General features: G+C 42.3%; 1 protein-coding gene across 11 annotated transcripts in view; it reads right to left on the minus strand.

Annotated features, from left to right (window-relative positions):
• The window catches only part of KLHL3 (kelch like family member 3), a 271,473-nt gene that overhangs the window by 94,945 nt on the left and 153,006 nt on the right, over positions 1-23,522 (minus strand). For 3 of the 11 annotated variants that reach the window (XM_053221352.1, XM_053221364.1, XM_053221351.1), the window contains one exon: positions 1,041-1,160. In XM_053221352.1, the coding sequence (XP_053077327.1) occupies positions 1,041-1,078 (38 nt within the window). In that variant the 5' untranslated portion in view covers positions 1,079-1,160. The other 8 variants (XM_053221330.1, XM_053221327.1, XM_053221349.1 and 5 more) reach the window with 6 other exon arrangements.

A 23,522-nucleotide genomic window follows, 5' to 3' on the forward strand; every position in this document is an offset into this window, starting at 1 on the left:
TGTTCTCCAAAGGTGGCGTATGACATACTTGCTTTCATAGTACCCTTTCAGAAACAAATAATTATTGCACTTCTAACAACTGACAGGCGCCTGATGCATTCCTCGTTCATAACACCTATTTTGTATTATAGGAAGATCATTTTCATTTAACTATTTACATTTTTTAAGCTACCCATCCCAGAGCCTAGTCAGTGCCTCTGGGCATCTTTGGTAAATGCCTTGAAGAGCCCATGAAGTACTAGGTGCTAGAGATCAAAACGATTCAGAAGTTGTCCTTGCCCTCAGGGAGCTCACAAACAACAGAGAAAAGAGGAGATTAGCAATTATAGCTCACAATAGGGCTAACTATGCTGTAAATAATGCTGTGGGCAAAGGAACCTTCTGAGTTCTCTGGTAGGGAGGAGACTGGGTGTACAGCCTTTGTAGAGAAAAACATGCTCAGCGTCCCAAATCTGTTTTGCAGCAAACTCACCAAATGCACATATCAGCTTTATAAATAGCCTGCACACACTCACCATTAGCCAGCCTACAAAGGATGAGCACATTTGCATTTCATTCCTTCCTTTACACAGTTAAACTACATTGAAGAAGCTAGATATTTTTCCACTTACATAGCTGTCTTAACAAGCTAAGTTCAGACCAAGGAATGAGGGAGGGAGGCCAACAGAAAATGTGTAGCACCCACAATCTTTATTCTGCAACTATGTGTAGGTATTGCAATCAGTCTATTATTAGTCATTAGGCAGCTGGTTTGGTTGGAAACCAAGTTTATGAACAGAACTGCTATAGCCATAAAAAATTATTCCTCTGTGATTAAGGAGTACAATGAAAAGTGTTAAATAAATGCAAAGGAGATAGAGTACTTTCTGAAAGCCAATCTGTCTTGACTGGAGTTTAAAGGGGAAGCCAAGTGACTGAGAGTAGGTGGGGAAGAGTCAGAATTCACTAGGTGGTGGTGTTCCGACTTCAGTTCTCAGTCTCTGATGACGCTCACTCAACAAGCTCTTCCCAAAAGGGCACAGGCAAAATAGGAAAAGTACCTCCGCAGTTCATTCATCACCTTGAACGCCTTCCCCATGTGGGCAGAGTTGACAGTGATGATCCTCTGGTTCTTCTCATCATCCCCAGCCTGAACCGGGGGCTGAGAACTCGGCTTGATGCTGTGAACAGGAAGAGAGTGGGAGGGGAAAGAGAGGATCACATGTTGGTAAACCCAGTCACCCAGCTGCTACAACTCCGTGCATTTGCCCACCCACCAGAAGCATCTTTGTCAGCTTGTTCTCTTTGTCACAGACCCAGCAGGAAAAGAAAATGCGTTGGGTCAGCCATTTCTGCAGGATCTTCCAGTGCAAACTACATTCCTCTGGTGGAAGCTGGGTCCTAGCTCAGCTAGTACCATCACGTGTGCGACTTTGTGGGATATCCTTATCCTCCATCCCCCATGCCCTAAAGGGGTGGAGGAGACGGAGGGAGACAAAGTGACCACTCACTTCGTAGGGAAATTTGTTCACTCAACAAAAATTTAATGGAGGTTACCGTGTACCAGGCACTGTATTTATTATTTTTTTTATTTTTTATTTTTTTTTAATATATGAAATTTATTGTCAAATTGGTTTCCATACAACACCCAGTGCTTATCCCAAAAGGTGTCAGGCACTGTATTTAAGTTTAAGGGAGGGGCACCTGGGTGACTCAGACGGTTAAGCATCCGACTTCGGCTCAGGTCATGATCTCGTGGTTTGTGAGTTCAAGCCCCGCATCAGGCTCTGTACTGACAGCTCAGAGTCTGGAGCCTGCTTCCGTTTCTGTGTCTCCCTCTCTCTCTGCCTCTTCCCCACTTGCGCTCTGCTCTCTCCCTCTCTCTCTCTCTCTAAAATAAATGTTAAAAAAAATTAAGGGAAACACAACAAACAAGGCACAGACATTGCTCTCACAAAGCTTACAGTTCGGTGGAGGAGAAAACCAAGTAAAAACCTAAACATCATATCCTATGTATCACGACTGGACATAAGTGCAGAGGATGGGCAACTACTCCGGGGCTGGCAGTATGAGGGGAAACTTTCCAGAAGCTGAGGGAGAGCAGAAATCCCAAGAAAGAGCAAAAGCAAGCAAAGTAAAAAGGAAAATGGAGAATATCCCAGCAGAGGAAAGAGTACATATACAAAGACCTGGAGTACAAGAGTCAAGTGAGTTCAGTAAAACTAGAAGAGAGTCTCAAGAGCAAAGCCTAGAAGACTGAGCAGTCCTGTAAGTGTCATATTAGCAAAGCCATGGAGCTTGGATTTTACTCTGAGACAATGAGAAGCCATTAAAGGGAGAGAGAAGTAGACAGGAACAGGTGAACACGTGTGTCCTTAACAAAGATCACATTGCCTGTGGTATGGAAAACAATATAACAGGAATGAAAGCTTTTGGGAAAACATAATCCCAGGGTAAGACAAGGGACTGTCATTATTATGAAAAGAAGAGCTATCCATGTGGGCTAAGTGAGCAAGTGGTGACTTCCAAGTCATTTACAACCTCAAAGTCCTCTATACAGAAGACAAACACTCATATCCCTATGGATGCCAAGTAGATGCCCAACAACTCCTAAGCAATATGTCTCAGCTTTATGTGGGGAGGAAAAAAAATTATCGAAAGAATGGTCAATGGTCAGTCAGTTAAACATCTGACTTCGGCCCAGGTCATGATCTTCCAGCTCCTGGGTTCAAGCTCTGCTTGGGGCTCTGTGCTGACAGTTCAGAGCCTAGAGCCTGCTCCAGATTCTTCGTCTCCATCTCTCTCTGCCCCTCCCCCACTTACAATATCTCTCTCTCTCTCTCAAAATAAATAAACACTAAAAAAAATTTTTTTTAAAGAAGACACAAAAATGGACTTCTTTTCCCAACCTAATGAAACTTTTCAGCTCCAAGGTCAAGTCCAGGACCTTGGAGTTACCTCTGTTCTGATAAGAAAACAGGACCTTCTCCATTTGTGTAGATTTGGAGACTCACAGTTCACTCCAACTCTCCAACTCTAGTTTAAAGACAGTTTGCTTTGCCTTTGCCTGGCGTGCCTCCTTCCACGCCACCACCTAGACTTGCAAACTGGCTTGAGAAAGGGACTTCTGTGGTTAAGAGAATGTTCCAGAGACCTGACAGTCTCTACAGATCTTACAGTGAGATTTGTAACTACTGGAACAATCAATCACAACCACCATGCAAGACCTACAGTTTGTCTGACCATCACAGACTCCTCTTTTGGCCTTCCTTCCCCACCTTCAGTTCAGCATGCAAATATAAGCCACAGTCATCTGAACTTTGGGACTATTTGGATTCTGGGGGCAAAGAAGTTAATTGATCAGGCACAGGAATATAAATATCAAGAGATACACAAAGGCAGATGATTAGAATTATATGTTGTTGTTTTAACGTTTATTTATTTTTGAGACAGAGAGAGACAGAGCATGAATGGGGGCGGGTCAGAGAGAGAGGGAGACACAGAATATGAAACAGGCTCCAGGCTCTGAGCTGTCAGCAGAGAGTCCGACGCGGAGCTGGAACTCACGGACCGCGAGATCATGACCTGAGCTGAAGTCGGACGCTCAACCGACTATAGAATTATGTGTTTAAGGAGGAAAAGAAAATCTCAAAACTGAAGATAAGATCAACATGAAAGAGCATCCCATAAAGTTGAAAAACTTCATGTGAGAAATCCCACAAGTGTTATTTCTTTTAAAGTCAATGTTTTTCCTACTCCAAGCCAGAAGATCTTATTTTCTATTTTCTACTAAAAGTTTAACATTTTTGCTTTTGTTTTCTAAGTTTATTTATTTGACAGACAGAGTGTGTGAGCAGGGGAGGGCCAGAGAGAGACAGGGAGACAGAGGATCCCAAGCAGGCTCCTCACTGTCAGCACAGAGCCCAACATGGGGCTCGATCTCATGAACAGTGAGATCATGACGTGAGTAGAAATCAAGAGTCTGATCCTTAACCCACCCAGGTGCCCTACATTTTTGCTTTTGATTAATGGCCCTTATTTGATCTGATGTTGATTTTTATGTCCTGGTGTGAAATAGGAATTTAATTTTTTCCATATGTTCCATTTACTGAATACTTATTTTTCCCATTTACCTGTCATGCCACCTTAAGTCATGTCAAAGTTCCAAATATAGGGATCTATTCCTGGACTCTCTAAGCTATTCCATTGGTTGGTTTACCTGTCCCTATGCCAGTACCACATTATTTTTGTAACTTCATTATAAAGCTTGATATCTGACAGGGTAAGTCTTCAATCCAATTATTATGCTTCAAATGTGTCTTGACTATTCTACTTTCTTTATTCTTTCATACAAATTTTAGTATCAGCTTATTAAGTTCCATGACATATTATGAGATTTTGATAGCAACTGTAATGATTTATAGATCAATTAGTATAGAACTGATATCTTTTTGATATTATGTTTTCTGATCCATGAACATGGAATATCTCTCTCCACTTATTTAATCGTCTTTAATGTCAAACTTTTATATTTTTCTTAATGAAGACTTTATACATTTGATTAAATTTATTAAGTACTTCAGGGCTTTTGTTGCTCTTTTACAATAGCAATGGTGTCTTTTATGAATTTTATTTTCTGATTGCTATGGTTTATAAAATGCAATTGATTTTTGCAAATTACTAAACAGCCACCTTACCAAATGTTCCTATTATTTCTATATTTGAAGAGTCGATAAAGTGTTCTATGTAAACAGTCAAATTAACCTGCATATAATGCCAGAGGGTTTTTTCTCCCTCTCCTTTCCAATTCTTAGGTGTCTAATTTTTTTTTTTTTGAAAGAAATTTTGCACTGGCTAGGATAGCCACACAATGTTGAATAGAAAGTGTGCTAACAAATATTCTTGTTGTCTTTCTGATTTTAAAGATGATGTTTTTTTTTTATTTTTTTTTTAACGTTTATTTATTTTTGAGACAGAGAGAGACAGAGCATGAACGGGGGAGGGTCAGAGAGAGAGGGAGACACAGAATATGAAACAGGCTCCAGGCTCTGAGCTGTCAGCACAGAGCTCGACGCGGGGCTCGAACTCACAGACCGTGAGATCATGACCTGAGCCGAAGTCGGCCGCTTAACCGACTGAGCCACCCAGGCGCCCCTTAAAGATGATGTTTTTAATGTTTCTCCATTGTGCATGTTTGTTGTAAAATTTTTATAGATAACCTTAATCAAATTGAGAAAATTCCCTTGCATTTTATTGCTTTTTAATCATAAAACTATACTGAATTTATCAAATATTTTTGTGAATCTAATGAAGTGATCATATGGATTTTTCCCTTTAACCTTTTAATGTGGTAAATGATACTAATATATTTTCTAAAATTAAACCATATCTGCATTTCTGGGATAAATCTAGAAACTGTAAAAAAGACTGCATAAATATTCACCATAAATGCTATCTTCAAACTATAAAGAGCCTTAAAAGCCAAGGGAAAAAATATATAATATGGTATTGACCAGAGAACCACTGAAGGGTTCTGACAGGGAAATAATAAGATTAGAGCTCCTAAAAGCCCAGTGGACAGACAGATTCAGTTCCATTTCACATATATGGAGATGTAGAATAAACACAGCCATTTTGGAAGCAGTGACAATAATCTCCAGTGTGACTAAGGGACAGGAAGGCTTGCTCTTCCTTGTTGTGTTGCTTTTGCACTTTCTAGTGTGTCAAAATGGTCCAACGAATCAGTCCTGTTAATACAATGTTGTGTTTACCAAAAGGTCTCAAACATAGATTACCTATTCAAAGGATTAAAGCTCAACAAAATGCAATTCATACCAAAGCCTCCCTGAAAGAAGAAGTGACTTGGTGATGCCCACCGGGCTGGTTAGGGAAAGGACATCTGGTCTTCCCACTATATCTGGAGCCCTTCCCACCCTTGATACAGGGGCAAGGCTTGACATCAGACAGATCCTAAGGTCTCTTTCTTCCCCTGCTCTGCAGCTCTGTGATGACATGGGAACTCTGCAGTAGAGTCTAGATCTCTGCTTTCTGGAAGGTACAAGCTTCGTGGCAACTCAGTGACCTTCCAAGGAACAGGAAAGTGAGGAAAGAGAGAAGGTGAGTGCTCAGCGAAGTTAAGAATCTTGTACAAGATCACAGAGATAATAAGTTACAAAGATGGAAGCTGAGTTCAGGTGTCCCTGACTTGAATCAACCCAAGCTATTTTCACCAGAGTCTACACCCTCCAGCAGGATAGAATATACATATATACATGCGTGCAAACACACGTCTCAACCTAGGGCCACATGGCTCAGGCAGGGATACTAAATACCCCCATTCCCTCCCCCAAATCTTTCTCCCTCCATCCATACCAAGTCTTAGTTAGTCCCCATACACAGCCCACTCCCACTCTCTAAAGGCCCCAATGTGCTCAGTTCTTTATGCTAGACACAGCTGGTGGATCCCCCTCTCCACCTGTGAAACACAGACCATACAGAGGTATATTCCCACTCTCATGTCCATGTTCAATGTCTATAAGATCATACTTTTCACTCTACCCAGACCCAGCCAAAATTACACACACACACACACACACACACACACACACGCACACACGCACACACGCACACACATGCACGTTTCTCTAGGCAGATTCAATCACAAAATGTTTTCTCCTGAAGTTTTTATTAGCAAATGCCCTTACTCTAAGCACAAACTGTTTGATTTCTCCAAGAGCAAAGAATGGCTCCAAACTTGACCATCCCTTAAGTTTCAGCCTCTATTGACTCTTTTTTTTTTCAATATATGAAGTTTATTGTCAAATTGATTTCCATACAACACCCAGTGCTCATCCCAAAAGGTGCCCTCCTCAATACCCATCACCCACCCTCCCCTCCCTCCCACCCCCCATCAACCCTCAGTTTGTTCTCAGTTTTTAAGAGTTTCTTATGCTTTGGCTCTCTCCCACTCTAACCTCTTTTTTTTTTTTCCTTCCCCTCCCCCATGGGTTTCTGTTAAGTTTCTCAGGATCCACAGAAGAGTGAAAACATATGGTATCTGTCTTTCTCTGTATAAGCCTCTATTGACTCTTAAATACTGAGAACAAACTGAGGGTTGAAGGGGGGTGGGGGAGAGGGGAAAGTGGGTGATGGGCATTGAGGAGTGCACTTGTTGGGATGAGCACTGGGTGCTGTATGGAAACCAATTTGACAATAAATTATATTTTAAAAAAGTTTCAGTCTCTATTAAAACCATACCAGGTTTCAAGAACTTCCAGCCAGTCCAAATGAGGTAAGTGAGACTTCCAGGTTTCATGATATGGCAAGAGGCATAAAGCCTACCAAATTCCCACCAAAGTTGATATTAATTTATATATGCCCCTTCCACCAGACCTCAACCTCTGGCTACTTAACAAAGGAGCATTCATGTGTGCTGAGATGCTCAGAGTTTCAATAACATTCAAGTTGAGCCATATCTAAGATTTAAATATATCAACAACAGTAGACATGGTGAGAAAGTACTGGCCAGGCAGAATCCTTGCTGTTTCCTATAGAATTAGACAGAAATAGTCATCAAAGCCATTTTCCACTTAAGCTGCAGCAGAACAAGACAAGTCAACTTTGTCAAATAAGACAAGTCACTACAAATCTGGCTTAAAATTTAATTAAATCTTACACACTGTCCTGTTAGTAGTAAACATACCTCCATGAACCACCACTGCTGCCATGGTGAACACAGGGAAGTGAGTAATTCCATGTTGCTGCTGTTGAAAGGCCAACAACCCCTTCAATAAATAGCCCATAAAAAGAGAGTATTGCAAGATGGCTCAGACTTAATTCACATTCTCACTGGTGCCATTTAAGAAGTCATACATATGAGGGGCGCCTGAGTGGTTCACTTGGTTAAATCTCTGACTCTTGATCTTAGTTCAGGTCATGATCTCATGGTTTGTGAATTCAAACCCCACTTCAGGCTCCTTCCCAACAGCGTGGAGCCTGCTTAAGATTCTGTCTCTCCCTTTCTCTACCCCCTCCCCCCACCTCTCCCTCACTCTCTCTCAAAAGAAATAAACTTGAAAAAAAAAAAAGTCATACATATGAGACAGTCAAGACTCATAACCTTAAGAAGGATGAACATAGCTGTCCCTTCCTTCCTGGGTTCTCCCATTCTCTTTTCCCTTGGGCTAGCCTGTGGCAGTGGCCTCTCCCGTGTCTCCTACTACAGTGGCTATCCCCCATTCTGGATGCCCTCCCTCCAAGCACTTCCTGCACACTATTGCAACATTAATCCCTAAAAGGTCATTCTGATCACATCTTTCAGATTCTCACTGCCCACAGATTTCTTCAGGGGTCATGAGGGCTGTAGGCTAGAGGCTCAGTCAAGAGCCACCTGCTTCCATTTATTCTGTGTATTGTGTGTCCATGTAGAATTTCCTTTCAAAGAACTATAGAGCTAAAAACCTGAAACATTACCAAACTATAGGATAAAGTCATGGTACCTTGCTTAGTATTCAAGGTCCTCCTTGACCTGGACTGAATCTAAATCCAGCCCTATCTCTTCCTCAAATATTTACTGAGAACCTGTTTTCTACTGAGCAGATGAAATTATTCACTATAGACAGATTCTGCCTTCCTTTTCTTCTATCATAATCTAAATACCTGTTCTTTCAGGACCAATTAAGGTTGCCTCTTCTATGAAGTCCTCTGTATACTTCAGTCCTAAGTGATCTCTGTCTTCCTAAATTCCTCAAGTATTTCTGTCCTATAACTGAACTGGCATATAGATTTGATTATGTTTTCATAGTACCTATCTAACAACCCACTCCTCTCCTACTAGATGCAACATACCTGGTGGACAAGGAACGTGGGTCCAAGGACTCTTTACATGGCTTAGCCTGCCCAGCATAGGGCCACACCCACAGCAGGCCCTCATCCCATATTTGTCACCAATGAACTCTGACCTGAAAACCCTTCACTTGTCCCTACAAACTGATAAACAGTAGAGCAGAGTGGAAGAGTCTGCCTCAACCAATGACTCCAAGCCTAACCATTTATTTTTTTAAGTTTATTTATTTATTTATTTATTTATTTATTTATTTATTAGAATCCCAAGCAGGCTCCACACTGTCAGTGCAGAGCCCAATGTGGGGCTTGAACTCAAGAACCATAAGATCATGACCGGAGCTAAAACCAAGAGTCAGATGCTTAACTGACTGAGCCACGCAGGAGCTCTCTCCCCACCCTTTTTTTCCCCCAGCCTAATAACTTAAAAAAGTGAATGTGGGATAGGTTTTCAGAGTTAAAATATAAATCAATACACACAAAATGTTACAGAAGTTCTAAATAAAAATACAGAAGTTTTAAATAACAAGCCCTCTCAGCACACCACCTCCCACAGCCGTTTCTCCTGCCCTCCCTTGTCCTCTAAATTCTACATACCCAAAGTCTATTTTGACTCCCTCACATTTTGCACAGCAACTCATACTCAGCCTATGCAATACTGATGCCCTCCACCCTCCCTACTCTTCCTCAAGCCTACTGTTCTTTCTGTATCCTCTATCTCAGAGGCAAAACCAACTGCCCACTAACCTATCCAAAGCAGAAAGTGGGATGTCATCCTTGATATGCTCTTCCCATTTTCACCCCCCTCCCATACAACCCCAAGTGCTCCTTTAATCTCTCTCCACTCCATTCCCTTCTCACAGTCATAATCCCCTTCCTGCCTTGTATACAACCATATCCTCCTCCCTAACTCCAGAGTGACATTTAGAGAATATTAGTAAGAGCAAAGGATGTTCTATGTGAAACCTCTCACTGGTTCCTCGCTGCGTTCAGAATAAATCTCAGAGACCTCTCCTGGCCCTTTATAACCCCATGATTGTCCTGAAGACTTCTTGCTACTATAGTACTGAAATACTTACACCTAAATACACCAGGCTCTTTTGCCCCACCCCGCTCATTCCTACCAGCCCTTCAAGCCTTCATGCTGGAAGTCTTCCCTAGCATCTTCCACTACCCACGAGATTAACTTCCCTTCTTCTGTGTTCCCACAGTACTCTGTGCTTCCTTCCATATAAATTGTAATTACCTCTTACTTTTCTGTCTCCCCCACAGTGGGGGGGAGTGCTGTTAAATGTTTAACAGTTGGTTGCGAGGGAGAGAGCCCTGATTTGTAACATTTGCCAATTTCCATGGTGTAAATACTCCCACCATGTCAGATTTCAAGCTACCAACATGTTGTCACTGAGCATGTGGAATTGGAAAAAGATGTGCAGCAGCACACCATTATAACCCTACACAGTATTTCCATTATAAAGACACAAGAGTCATAATCTAAAAGGCATAGACCACAGTAAAATCATTGATTTGGGGGTATTCATTATTCTTGTCTATAATTTATTATTAAGTTATATAATTTATTTTTAGCAAAGAGCATATTTAATAGAATGACTCACAATATTCCTGACAATTTAACAAGCAGCTCTTGCAAATGGGTAAGTGCTGGCTCCAGCACATCGCTGCCAACCTTAGACTTTAAGCTCCCTGAGAACCAGGATGCTATTTAATTTTCCTCTGCATTCTGGACTTCTGGTACATGGCAGGTGCTCAATAAATAATCAGTGAGTAAATGATTAGATAGGTAAGTAAATAAGGTATAACTAGCAACTATTCCATCTTTCCTCACTTCTCCTCATTAAAATAATTATGGCTTTGTGTCTCTCAACTCCCCCTCCTTGTACTCCCTAAGAAGGCCTCTGTGTTGGTCATACAGAATAAAGAGGATGCAGGGAGAGAGAAAGGCATCATCAACTAGAGAAGAGGGAAGGAAGCAAGAGGGGGTGTTACTTAGTGTGTCAGTTCTTAGGCTCTTTCCATTGCTGAGGAAACTTCATGCAAGGAATGGAAAAGAGAACACTTCTAGAGAAAGCACGTGGGCAGGGTAGGGGACGGAAAAGCCTCAGAGCAGGCTGACTATGCCGAAGTGTTTGGGGGATCTGCCAAGTTAGGAGCTCCAGGGCACCCAGGGTATGAGAGAGTGTGGAGGAGAAGAAAGGGAAACCAAGAAATGCTGCTGAGGCTTAGGAAATGCCATCCCCTCTAAAAGCCTTCAAGAGATGCAAATAAAGTTCAGGGAGAGTGGGCTAATGGTGGGCCACATACAAAGAGCCCAAGCACATCATGTTCAAGCTACAGATCACAGAGAATAAAGAGAAGCAAAGTCACCTCAAGAAGGCAAAACAACTCTGAGACAGAGTAAGACTACGACGAATATGCTAAAATCCCTCAACAAAGCAAGTGTCGTTTAGAAAGGGAAACTGGAAAACAAGAATCAGACAGAGACAGCCCCTTGTCCAGCTCAGGGCACACTATCTAGGAAAGAGATAACTTAATCATCATGGTCTGACCTGGTTCAGCTTCAGGCCAGATCCTTGTGGTAAAGCTTGAAACCTATAAATATTCAAATGCCATAACTCAGTCCCTAGCTCACCATGCAGTCTTTGGTAATTGTGGCCTCCCCCATGATCCTCCTTCAGGAATCAAGAATGTGGTAACAGGTCTTCAGGAACATCCAGAGCACTCTTCACTGAAAATTAATAAAGTGCTTTCTGACTGTTGTACTTTCGGTTCTCATGAGTTCATCAGCATGACTGTGCTTCTCCAAGTGTGGGCAGCAGTGGGACAGTGACAGAATAGGGTTTCTCTACCTACAGGACTCTGAGCAAACTACAGAGATAGCATGTATCCCAATCCTGAAGTTCAAGGTCAAAATGACCAAATTTAAGTTTCTACTTTTGGGTTAACAGAGGACCTGTCACTTGAAGATGGCTGGGCAGCAGGATTCAGGACTAGATGGTACAGTCCTGTCATCAAGAAACACCACCCACACACAAGCTGCCACGAAGCCCCATATTCTTCATACCTTTTCAGTGGTGCCACCTGAGTTCACGGCATTAGGCTGAACCCTTGCAACGGCCCACACGGACACATGGAAGATGTTCATCAGTAAGCTATAGCTCCTGGCTAAGAGTTAATAACAGCATTTACCGAAAGCTGATAGTACGTTAAAGCACTTTGCCTCCATGATCTCATTTTATCTTCAGAGCCTCCCTATTATCCCCAGAAGCACTGAGATAAAACTTGTCTGGAAGTCCCAGGTAACTACTGAATGGAGAATTGACACTCAAACCCACGTCTATCTGATCTGATCTGGCCTATGTTCTTAATGGCAATGTTCAATGACTTGGGACAATGTCCACAGCCTACTGGGCCAAGGGAGCTCAATCCTTCTGTCTCACTCCTTGAGGCTCTTCACTGTACAGCCAAACCAGGCCAAATGAAAAAGACTGAACCCTCTAGGACCTGTGACATTGCACTACCTTACTCCGCTGACTGTGGGGAAACTTCAGCGTATATTACAGTTGATATTATTATTAACTGTAGTGACTTCACATAAGTCCATTGTGATTGGTCAAAGATGGGGAGCAGCTCTGCCATTCCTATGATGTGCTCCTTGGTCAAGAAGCTCAAGAACAAGTATGTTGTTAATCACAGTCCTAAGAGCCCAGTTCACAGTTTTCTTCATAACCTGGAGTGGGGGAGGGGCAGGGGAATCTTTTAAGTGGGCTGTGAAAAAATGTAAAACACAAGAGAAGCACTTGCATTCAGATAGACAGAATGACACAAGGAGAGAGGGAGGCTAAAAGAAAACACAACCCTTGTTATGTGGCATTTCGAGAGCCAAGATTCTATTTGGGTTCAACAGAAGAGCAGAGCTCTTCCAAGTGTATAGTCTTGATAAAAGCTTCAACAGACTTTGCTAAGTTAAAAAAAAAAAGTCCAGGAAAGTTGTGCCGGGAGTTTGAAAATCCTTATAAATGATTTTAAAAAGTTACAGAATTTCCAGCTTAAGAACAACTGAACTTATTTAATAGGAAAAAAACTAAGAATAAAGCATGTTCAAGTTATTTTTTATTATGGCTTATTAATATTCTTTTCAGGCTAACCTAGTTTTAGGGTTCATCCAGCAATTGAAAAGAATTAGGTCACTTCTACAATGGCAAATTTCATCAAATAAAGCACTTGCTTTAGAAAACTAACCCCAAAAATGTTCCTGTCTACATGTATCTGAACATTCTAAAACCTAACAAGCAAAGTCCTGAAAACCCAAATCTGGGTATGGGGAAATCAAGTGGCTTCAGTGACTTTGTTTTTTACAGTTAAAAACCTTACTTCACCAACAAATATTTCCAAAATGGAAAATTTGGTTTCAATTATCATGGTTGAAATGCACATCTGCTTCAGGTAGCAGTGATGCCCAAAATTTTCTACAAGTTTCTATCCATGACTACTAGTAGTGGGAGAGGACTCAAGGAATGCTGGGGAAGAGAGAAAAGACAAGGGTATTCAATACTTGCCTCTTCTCTGGGGGGAGTCTTGCTAGTATCTTACCTGGCAATGCCAGTCTCAGCATTTAAAGAATTATCAGCTAAGTCATGTCTTCTCAAAAAATATGATCTGTTCGTGGATCAAGGGTGAAAAAAATCTCTTCTGGTTCTGAAGTTCCCTGAGAAGGAGCAGGCTCTCTTTCATAAGGATGAGCCGTTCTCCTGCAAATTGCTCCCACAAATTCATGGCATACTGCTGGGTGCATGGTGCCCCTCTCAAGCAGGTACACACCAGTGCTTCTGATGAAGAAAACCACAATTTTAGGAAAAATGGACAACTAGTTTCCCCTTTGTGTTATGCCTCTTCCGAAAGTTGTTCTCTGCAAATCTTGCAGATATATCAGACACTGAGCCTGGAAAAAAAATTTTTTTGAAGATTTTATTTTTAAGTAATCTCTACATCCAACGTGGGGCTCGAACTCACAACCCTGAGATCAAGAATTACATGCTTTATCAACTGAGCCAGCCAGACATCCCTGGAAAAAATTTTTTTAAACTGTAGCAATATACACAACATGAAATTTTCATTTTAACCACTTTTAAGGATACAGTTCAGTGACATTAAATACATTCATGTTGTTGTGCAACCATCACCAACACATACGTTTCCAGAGTATAACAAGGCTGATCAGCCCACAAGACTGATTTCCAGAACTGAAATAAAATCCTAAGAGCAAGAGCAACTGCCATTTTCAATGTCTATCTGCTCTACAAGCGCACATACCCATACATACACACAATTTATCACTGTAGTAGTTGAGAGCCAGAGACCCTTTCCCTTCATAAAACAGAATGCAGAGTCATCTTCCTGTGACTGATCAAGAAACAGTGATTCTTCACAAAGGGAGATGGGAATCTCAGCATCAGCAGGTCCCTTAGGGAGCTGGAGAGCTTGGGGGATACAGCAAAGGTGTGTGCAAACTCATATGTTCTTCTTGAGATTTTGACTGAACACAAGTGTATCTGGTTCATAGTTCCAAACCACTAAAGGCATCCAGATGCCACAGGAAGTCTATAAAAAGGAGGATTAAGGTAGGTGTTGGTGAAAACTAGCAGAGGAAATGCCAAGCCCCGTGTGGTATCTCACTATGAGGAGATGGATGGTTCAGGTAGAAGAGAAGGATCCTGATAAGCTCTCCCCAGTTTTCTCATGGGGAAAGTCCCACATAGGCTGCTTTAGATGATAAACATAGAAAGTCCTTAAAACAAGCTTTGGTTAGTATCCCAGCACGAGTCATGGGGTACACCAGGGCAATAGATGAACACCAAAGATAAAACGACTATTTACCTAGTACCTAGTCTGTGCCACAGACATTTTACTAGATGCTTTATATATATATATTACCTCATTTGATCCTCACAAAAACTCTATGAGGTACAGATACTGTTATTACTCCCTTTATACCAAAAAGAAAAATTATCTATGACTAAATGTGACACACTCAAGGTCACACAGTTCATAAAGGAGATTCACTGCAAGGCCTGTGTTAAATCCCAGGCTTTCAATTAATAGCCTTTTAAGGGAGAAGTTATTTTCATACCCTCATGGCAAAGAAAGAAAATTGTTCAGTAGAAATCTCTTGGCTGAAAAAATCTTAATGCTTAAAAACAGCCAATTAAGCTTCAGCAGGTTAAGTGCGGAACAAGCACACATTCAGGATTCCTCCAGTTGCTGGAGGTTTGACATGTGATCCTAGGCTAGTCACTCAGCTTCTCCAACCCTGGCTTTCCCAGGGAACTTGTAAAACCAGGCTACTTCCCCTGTTCTCGGCCTACAAAAGCATTCCATAGGGTCAATGACCCATGCTGAGATCATAAGGCCGATAGCCAAAGATGAACCTATTGGCCAAAGGTTTCAATCTCTTCTCTCACCAAGTTTCCTCTTAGTTATCACTGCTTCCCACAAAAGTTATCAGTTCATCACCAAACAATTAGGCAGCACCTACTATGCATGCAGCCACACAGCGATGAGTGAGGAGTGTTCAGAGTGGCACCATCCTTACCCCCTGAAGACATGTCTCTGAGTCTGGGGGCTTGTAAGACACATGAAACAAAAGCACAAAAAGATCTGGTGGGTGGGCCTATTATTCCATATCCAACTATGGACACAAACCTGAGGTACTGGAATTCAGAAGAACATCACCCGGGACTAGAAAAGCTGAGGTTTCCAACACAAAATAGGAATTTAAAACAGCCTTGTTAGATGGATAACTTTAGGAAAAGAAGATGGGAAAAGGCATTCCAGGCAAAAGGAACTCCAGGAGCTAAGGATCTGGGGCTGGATGGAGCAGTATACAGGATGTATGGTCACAAAACAGACCAAAAGATTGCTTGGTGGGGGTATGGGTAAGCAGAGTGAATGCAGACTGAGCCAGATTTCAGAGGACTTGAATGCCTGACATGGTGTGCTGGACGTGAAGTGGAAACAAACGGTAGTGAGCTGGGTGACATGGTGAACTTTGGAAGCTGCTCAATTTGTATTTCTTGACTACTCTCTGCCTCCAGTAGGGGAAAGACAAAAGAACATGTGCAAAAAGCAGGTGTTATAAAGCCCAGGACATCAGCCTTCCCAGCAGAGAGGCACCAGAGGATCGAAGAACAAGAGATCTCCTAGAGGGCAAAGACTCATTACATTTCTAAAAACAGAAGATGCCCAAAAATGCTCAGGAAGCAGTACCCTGATCAGCTACTGCTAGTCTCACAAGGACCTTTCAGCCCCCACACACACCACCAGTCAAGCAAATGAGCCTGACCCAGAACCTCTAAACCACGATTCACCTCGCCCCTGCCCTTCTACTATCACACCAACAGAAGGTGAGGACACTACCCACCTCTGCTCCCAGCCTAGGAAACAGGCCTCCGGATGCTCTCTTGCCCAGCAGGCCACACAGAGTCCAACACTAAGCCCCTGTTGCAAAAACTGCTGAGGGAGAAGCTGCATCAGCAGCACACTCAGACCAAAAAGTCCCAGACTCTTCCTGCGGGAGTCACAGGGAGAAATGCAGTCCCTGGGGCCTCTTCAGACAGGAAGACACCCAACAATCATGCCAATTTTAACAGGGTCTAGAGATGTTTAATGGCATCATTCTGCCCCATGAGATGCACCAGTGGAGACAATACGTGCAAAAGAAAGTGTTTATTGAGGTACAAACCAGTGCTGAGTTAGATGAACCTGTTACCATTCAACCAGCCAGTTATCATCTGCATCAAACCTGCAACTCAAAGCAGCACTCCCCCCACCCCCGCAATGGTGCACTGCCACACCTCACCCCTCCCTGCCTAATGCTCCATGCTGTCTCCTCATCTCAGGAAAAATGGCAAGCCTTGTTCTCTACCAGCCGCAGACCCACAGAACCAAAAGGCTGACACAACAGGAGGAGACGTTTTAGCACAGAAGAATGACCCACCCCCGCACTGCATAGAGTACCTCTGAAATAAAAGAATCAGATCCTCAGATAATAGTTTAAAATGCATATACGCACGTGCCTGCCAGAAAATAAACTCTCACTAGTTATATCCAGCTCAACAGAGGTACTTAAATTCCCTTCTGTTTATTCCTATTTCATAAGGGACCCCTGATGGACAGAGCAAGAGTTCCTCTAAAGCACATACCTTCCAGTATCATTCAAAAACTTTTCAATGAAAATGAACATCAGTTCAGACCAAGTATCATCTGAAGGGTTTCTCTCCTTCTTATTTGAACTTGTGTGTGCATATAGGCACACGCGCGCACACATACACACACACACACACACACACCTTTTTAGAATAGACATGAGTGTGGCATGCTAGCTAAAGATTTGAGCACTTCAGGGTGAAAATGTAAGCACTCCATGCCAGGCCAGCCCTGCTGTGACATCAGAAACCCCCCACCAAAGAAAAACCACCCCTGGAAAGTAGTCAAGAAAGGGAAACGCCTCCTTGAAAGAGCCTGAGAAAGACAATCCTGATTCAGACCATGCTGAAACTATACCCGAACACCACCAGGAAGTCCCTTCTTTCAGGTGCTCCACTGCCCAGCAAACCCAGACCTGCCTTTGCGGAAGCCAGATCTCTGGAAAAGGGGGCTTCCCTGCTCTGACTCTGCTGTCTGCCCGGATCCATCTGCAGGGAGGTCTTCCGACCCAGCCTAGCCAATGCAGATACAAAAGCTAGTAGCTGCACCACAAGCATACGTGTACACACACACACACACACACACACACACACACACACACACACACCACATTTAATACATACGTACCTTTCACCCTCCATTGTGCGAGGCCCAGCCGGGGCGGTAGCCGCTGAACTGTGCATGCACCCGGAGATCGTAGCTCTGTTCTCGGTTCTCCCAGCCAACCAACAGGAGATCTGATCAGCAACAGTGATTCAGCATGGCTGCAAATGAAGCCTCCTCCCTCTCGATCCTCCTTCCTCTGACTTACTCCCAGCAGCTTCTACCGCAGAAGCGGCAGCAGCAGAAAATGTCTTACCCAGAGCTCCCTGCAGCCCTTTCAGCTGCTAAACGCAGCAACCCATTTGCTCCCCCTCCCCCGCAGGCTCGCTGCTGCTCCTCCGTCTCCTAGGAACAGCGCAGCTCCAGCGGCCCAAGTGCGGTGCCACCTTTCCAGCTGCCTCCACATCTGCCTAGGCATCCCCAGCTCTGGAGACTAGCTCACCCCGGGGGGCTCCCGCCTCCTGTGCCTACGCTGCAAAGGTTCAGGCAGTTCCTCACTAGCCCAAGAAACACTGGCCCCCGCCCTCCAACCCCACCCCTGCCCCCATAGGCTACAAGTCCGTCAGCCCGGCTGGATTGCTGGAATGAGGAGGCCCCTCTGTGGCTTGCAGTGGAGTATATCCACCTGGGGAAATCAGCTTATAGGTCACAGCTCACGTTCTGATTCCTCCTCACAAAATCTACAGTAGCTCTGACAGTCGGACAGATGGAGAGAAATTCGGGGAGAAAGAGTCTGATAGCTCTGAGAACGTGGAGAGAAATTTTATAAAGGGAACAGTAGACATAGGTGAAATGGAAACCAACCCTATTTTGCCTCCAGGGGCCAAAGATGACTGCAGTGAAGCCATCAAAATGAACACTGCACATGTTGATTTCACTACACGGTACTGAATGACCACAAATTTCATTGCACAACACTGAAGTATCTGCCCAAAGCACTGAAATTTAAATGAAACTGTGGCTCCAACTAGTCAGTCTCCCACTGAACCCCCATCTCCAGCCAAAGATCGCCTGTACCCTGTAATCTCCAGCTGCTGAGCTTCAATTTAGACTTTCTTAACTCTAAAACATCATCTTGGGAAGGCAGAAGGGCAGTCTGTGTCTCCTAGCCACAGTCAAGAGGCTTAATGGAAATTGAGGCAAATTGCTACTACTGATTGGTTAGCCACAGAAATGGGTTCAGAAGCTTCCTTAATGACTCAGAAAAATCATACATGAGCATCTCTATTCTAAATCATACATGAGCATCTCTATTGTCAAACCATCCAGGTCAAACCTAGGCTTTTCAGGATCTATGCTACCACTAGCTAGCTGAGCAACTTTCAGCCAAGTCTTCTTCCCACTTTGAACCTCAGATCCTCCTCCTCTATAACACAGGATCAGTCCAGGGTCCCTTTCAGCTCTAAAATCACATGATTCAAAAAATGCCTTAAATGTTCCATTTTGTTTGTTCATCTGTAAGACTGTTTAAGAAGAAATTTTTACTAGACTCTTAATATTTTGTAGAGGTCTTCAGGGAGGATAACATAATGTATGTGAAAGCAGGAGAGATGACTGTTTATTCTATGACTGTTAAAATTTCGACCTGTTGAATTTCTTCATTGCTACAAAGCCTTGAAACAGTGGAACGGGGGAAGGGGAGGCACATTGAGGTAACAGAAACTAGAAGTAAATTTTACAGACCCTGAATGGAAACTGGTAAGGTGTTATTCTCAAAGATTATCTCCCACTGACACCTCAGTGTCCTCTTAGATGAGGCCACTACCCCATCTCACTCTTTCTCAAACGAGATGCAGTCTGGGTTATTTTATTTACATCCTACAGCCCTAGATCACCACTTTTTCCTTTCACAATAACACCCCTCATATCTTTCTCCCTCTGTCCCTTCCTCCTCTAATCAGCCTTGTGGCTCGGCTCCAGATATTTCCTCTCGAGGTGAATCACAGGGACCAGGAGAAGCTGAACACCACAAACAAGGAAACTGAATCCCAGAATCCGTGCCAGAGTGCAGACATCCACCAGGAAGACAACTGGGTGATTCATAAAAGGAGCATAAGAATAAGATAAGTCTTTCTTTTACACCTTTATACCCTTATTGACCATTTTCCCATACAGGAAAGGGGGGAAACGTCACATCTAATAAACCAGAGAGAAAAGAAAAAGGTCAGAAAAGGAAATACTTACAGCTGAGTATATACAGATTTCATTCCACAGTCAATATAAAAATTTTACAGCACTTCCTTCACAACCTACTTTTGCTGTGCTAACCCAATGTCACTACAATGTATGTGCTAAAACCATATTATTGCTACCTGCACACTTTATTAACCATTCACTGTATCCACAGGGGTACAGAGAACATTCAGAGAAGGTCATCTAACAAAATCAGGAACAGAGCTGAGTCAGGAATCAAAGTCTCCAGATTCCTGGCACAAAGTTCCCACCCTAACCTTCTCTAATTTCAGAGCTACATTTTACATTTTCTACTTTATTATCCAAATGTTCTTTGGGCCACAGTCTGAAACTATTTGCTTTAGGCTAATTTTCCTGACTGAACTTCAGATTAAGAAGAGATGCTATTGGATTCTTGCAGCAGAGGAAAATCAAATGGAACCAAATTGGTGTCTGCCTGGTGGGGAAGAGGTCCCATCCTTGAACTGCACAGCAACAGTATCTTAGGCCCGCCTTCCCACACCCAAGGCTTCTCCACAGCTCACCAATTGTAGCTAGTGGCCCCAACTCTCCATCCAAAGCAATCTGCCCAGCCATCCACACCAAATTTGTACAGAATTCTTCAGCTTTATGTGGCTCAGGAAGAAACCATGTTAGGAAAAGAAACTGTTTTTATTTAACTGCTTTTGGTCTAGAAAGTTCTTTTCTCCACACTCCATCTCTCCACAGGGAGCCAGTACAGCACAGCTTATCTGGAAACAGTAAAATCAACCATTCTTTCCAAGTATCTTTTTTCTTTTTTTCACTTTTATCTTCCTTCTCTAGGCATTCAGTTCCTCACATTTGCAGACACCATAACACAGTACAGTGGTCCGCCACCTGTGTGTCAGAACCATTGGCCTAGCTGGTTGAAACTGTACGAATCAGGTGGTCAAAAGGCACAATGAAACTTTTTAGGGTTATGGAAATGTTCTGTATCTTGACTGTGGTAATACTGAGACGATTGTATACAACTACTACATTACATCAAACTAAACACTTAAAATGGGTGCATTTTATTTTATGTAAGTTATACCTAAATAAATCTGGGTAAAAAACAAAAACACTACAGTGCCAGGCTCGACCTCACACTTACAGAATTGGGGTCCAAGAAGCAGGAATTTCAATGAACTTCATTGGAGATTCTAATGCATAGCTAAATGTAAAGACCACTAAGAACAAAAGAAAAGAGCTCAAACCATCAGAATGAGAAAGACCAGTATCCAAGCGTACTTAGCAGAAACATGACCCTTGGCAAATTACTTTATGTCTCAATTTTCTCATCTGCAAAAAGGAGATAATAATAGTACCTACTTCCTAGGACTGTGAGATTTCAATATAAAAGTCTATAAAGCACTTAGCATACAACCCTGCCTGCAATAAGGACCCAGTAACCATTAGATATTTTCATTGCCTATGCCAATGTTATCAAACTACAGTCCTTGGTTCTGAGGTCAAGAAGAAAGTCTGCCAAACTACCTTGTGCCAGAAGCACAGACCCAGGCCTCCCTTGGAGCCACTTCCACATCTCCCATGATCCCTGCTACCAACTGGACACCAAGGACTAAGCAAAATCAGAGCTAAATTAAGGCCCACCCACATCTGCATCACCAGAATTTCCCCTTAGATTCTGGACCACCTGAGGGGTAGATTTCCCCTAGAGGTGCTCTGACTGCCCCCGGAAATCAGGTAGAAACTGAAAAGGAACTTGAAGCCCACGAAATCAGGTAGAAACTGAAAAGGAACTTGAAGCCCACCTTATCCCAAGTAATACCTGGCTTCCCTCAGGATTCTTCCCCTGAGGGTGAAAGAACCCACCCATGTGCTGGGTGGTTTCAAGAATTTCATAACACATGGCACTTGTGTCACACTTTAAAGTTTACAATGCGCTTCATGTCCCTCATCTCCTTTAACTTAAGGTAACATTCCCTGGAAATTAACAGGTGCTCCCATCCCTGGCCATTTACTCTGGACGAGACTCTGTACTCAAGGCTTTACAGGTACCTTTCTCATATAATCATCATAACAAACCTGTGAGAATGGACTATTATCCCTGTATTAAATGTGAGATGTACACAAACACAACAGATTTTTGTAGACTGACTTCGCACCCTACAACTTTACTGAATGTGTTTATTAATTCAAACAGGTTCTTGATGGAGATCTTTGTAGAGTTTTCTACATATAATACCATGTCATACCATGCAAATTGTGACAAGTTTTACCTTTTCCTCTCCAATTTAGATCCTTTTTATTTCTTTTCCTTGCCTAATTGCTCTGGCTAGGAGTTCCAGTACTATGCTGAATATAACTGGTGAAGTGGACATCCTTGTCTTGTTCCTGACCTTAGAGGAAAAGATTTCAGCTGTTCACCATTGAGTATGATGTTGACTGTGGTTTTGTCATATATGGCCTTTATCATGTTGAGGTACATTTCTTCTATATATAATTTGTGGAGAGTTTTTATTATAAATGGATGATGAATTCTGGCAAATGTTTTTTTTTTTTGCTTCTACTGAGATAATCATATAATTTTTATCCTTCACTTTGTTGATGTGGTATATCACAGTGACTGATTTGCAGATGCTGAACGATTCTTGCAACCCTGGAATAAATCCCACTTGATCACAATGTATGATCCTTTTAATCTATTGTTTTTGACTACTTCAGTTTGCTAATATTTTGTTAAGAATTTTTGTATCTATGTTAATCAGAGATATTGGCCTATAATATTCTTGTGGCATCCTTGTCTGGTTTTAGTATTAGGATAATTGTGCCCTCATAAAGTGAGTTTGGAAGAGTTCCTTCCTCTGTTATAACTAATAAACGAATTTAGTAAAGTTGCAAAATAGAAAATCAATACACGAAAATCTACTGCATTCTATATACTAATAATGAACTATCAGAAAGAGAAATAAAAACACTATCCCATTTACAACTGCATCCAAAAAGAAATACTTAGGGAGAAATTAAACCAAGGAGGTGAAAGGTCTGTATACTGAAAACTGTAAGACATGAACAAAAGCAATTTAAAAAGATACAACCAAAAGGAAAGATATCCCATGCTCAGTTAGAATATCATTAAAATGTCCATACTACCTGAAGCAATCTACAGATTCAGTGTAACCCCTATGAAAATTCCAATGGCATTTTTCAAAGATACAGAACAAATACTCCTAAATCTTGCATGGAAGTACAAAATACCCCCAAATAGGCCAAGTAATCTTGAGAAAGAAGAACAAAACTGGACGCATCATGCTTCTTGATTTCAAGCTACATTACAAAGCTATAGTAATCAAAATAATATGGTATTACCACAAAAACAGACACATAAACCAACAGAACAGAGAACCTAGAAATAAACCCATATATAAATGATCGATTAATTTCTGACAAAGAGTCAAGAATACAAAGTGGGGAAGGGCACCTGGGTGGCTCACTTGGTTAAGCATCCGACTTCAGCTCAGGTTATGATCTTGTGGTTTGTGAGTTCGAGCCCTGCATTGGGCTCTGTGCTGACAGCTCAAAGCTTAAAGCCTGCTTCAGAATCTGTTGACTCCCTCTTTCTCTGCCCCTCCCCTGCTCACGCTCTATCTCTGTCTCTCAAAAAAATAAAGTTAAAAAGAAAAAATGCACAGTGGGGAAAGGACAGTCCCTTTAGTAAATGA

This window comes from Acinonyx jubatus, chromosome A1, assembly GCF_027475565.1.
Source record: "Acinonyx jubatus isolate Ajub_Pintada_27869175 chromosome A1, VMU_Ajub_asm_v1.0, whole genome shotgun sequence".
Lineage (NCBI taxonomy): Eukaryota > Metazoa > Chordata > Mammalia > Carnivora > Felidae > Acinonyx > Acinonyx jubatus.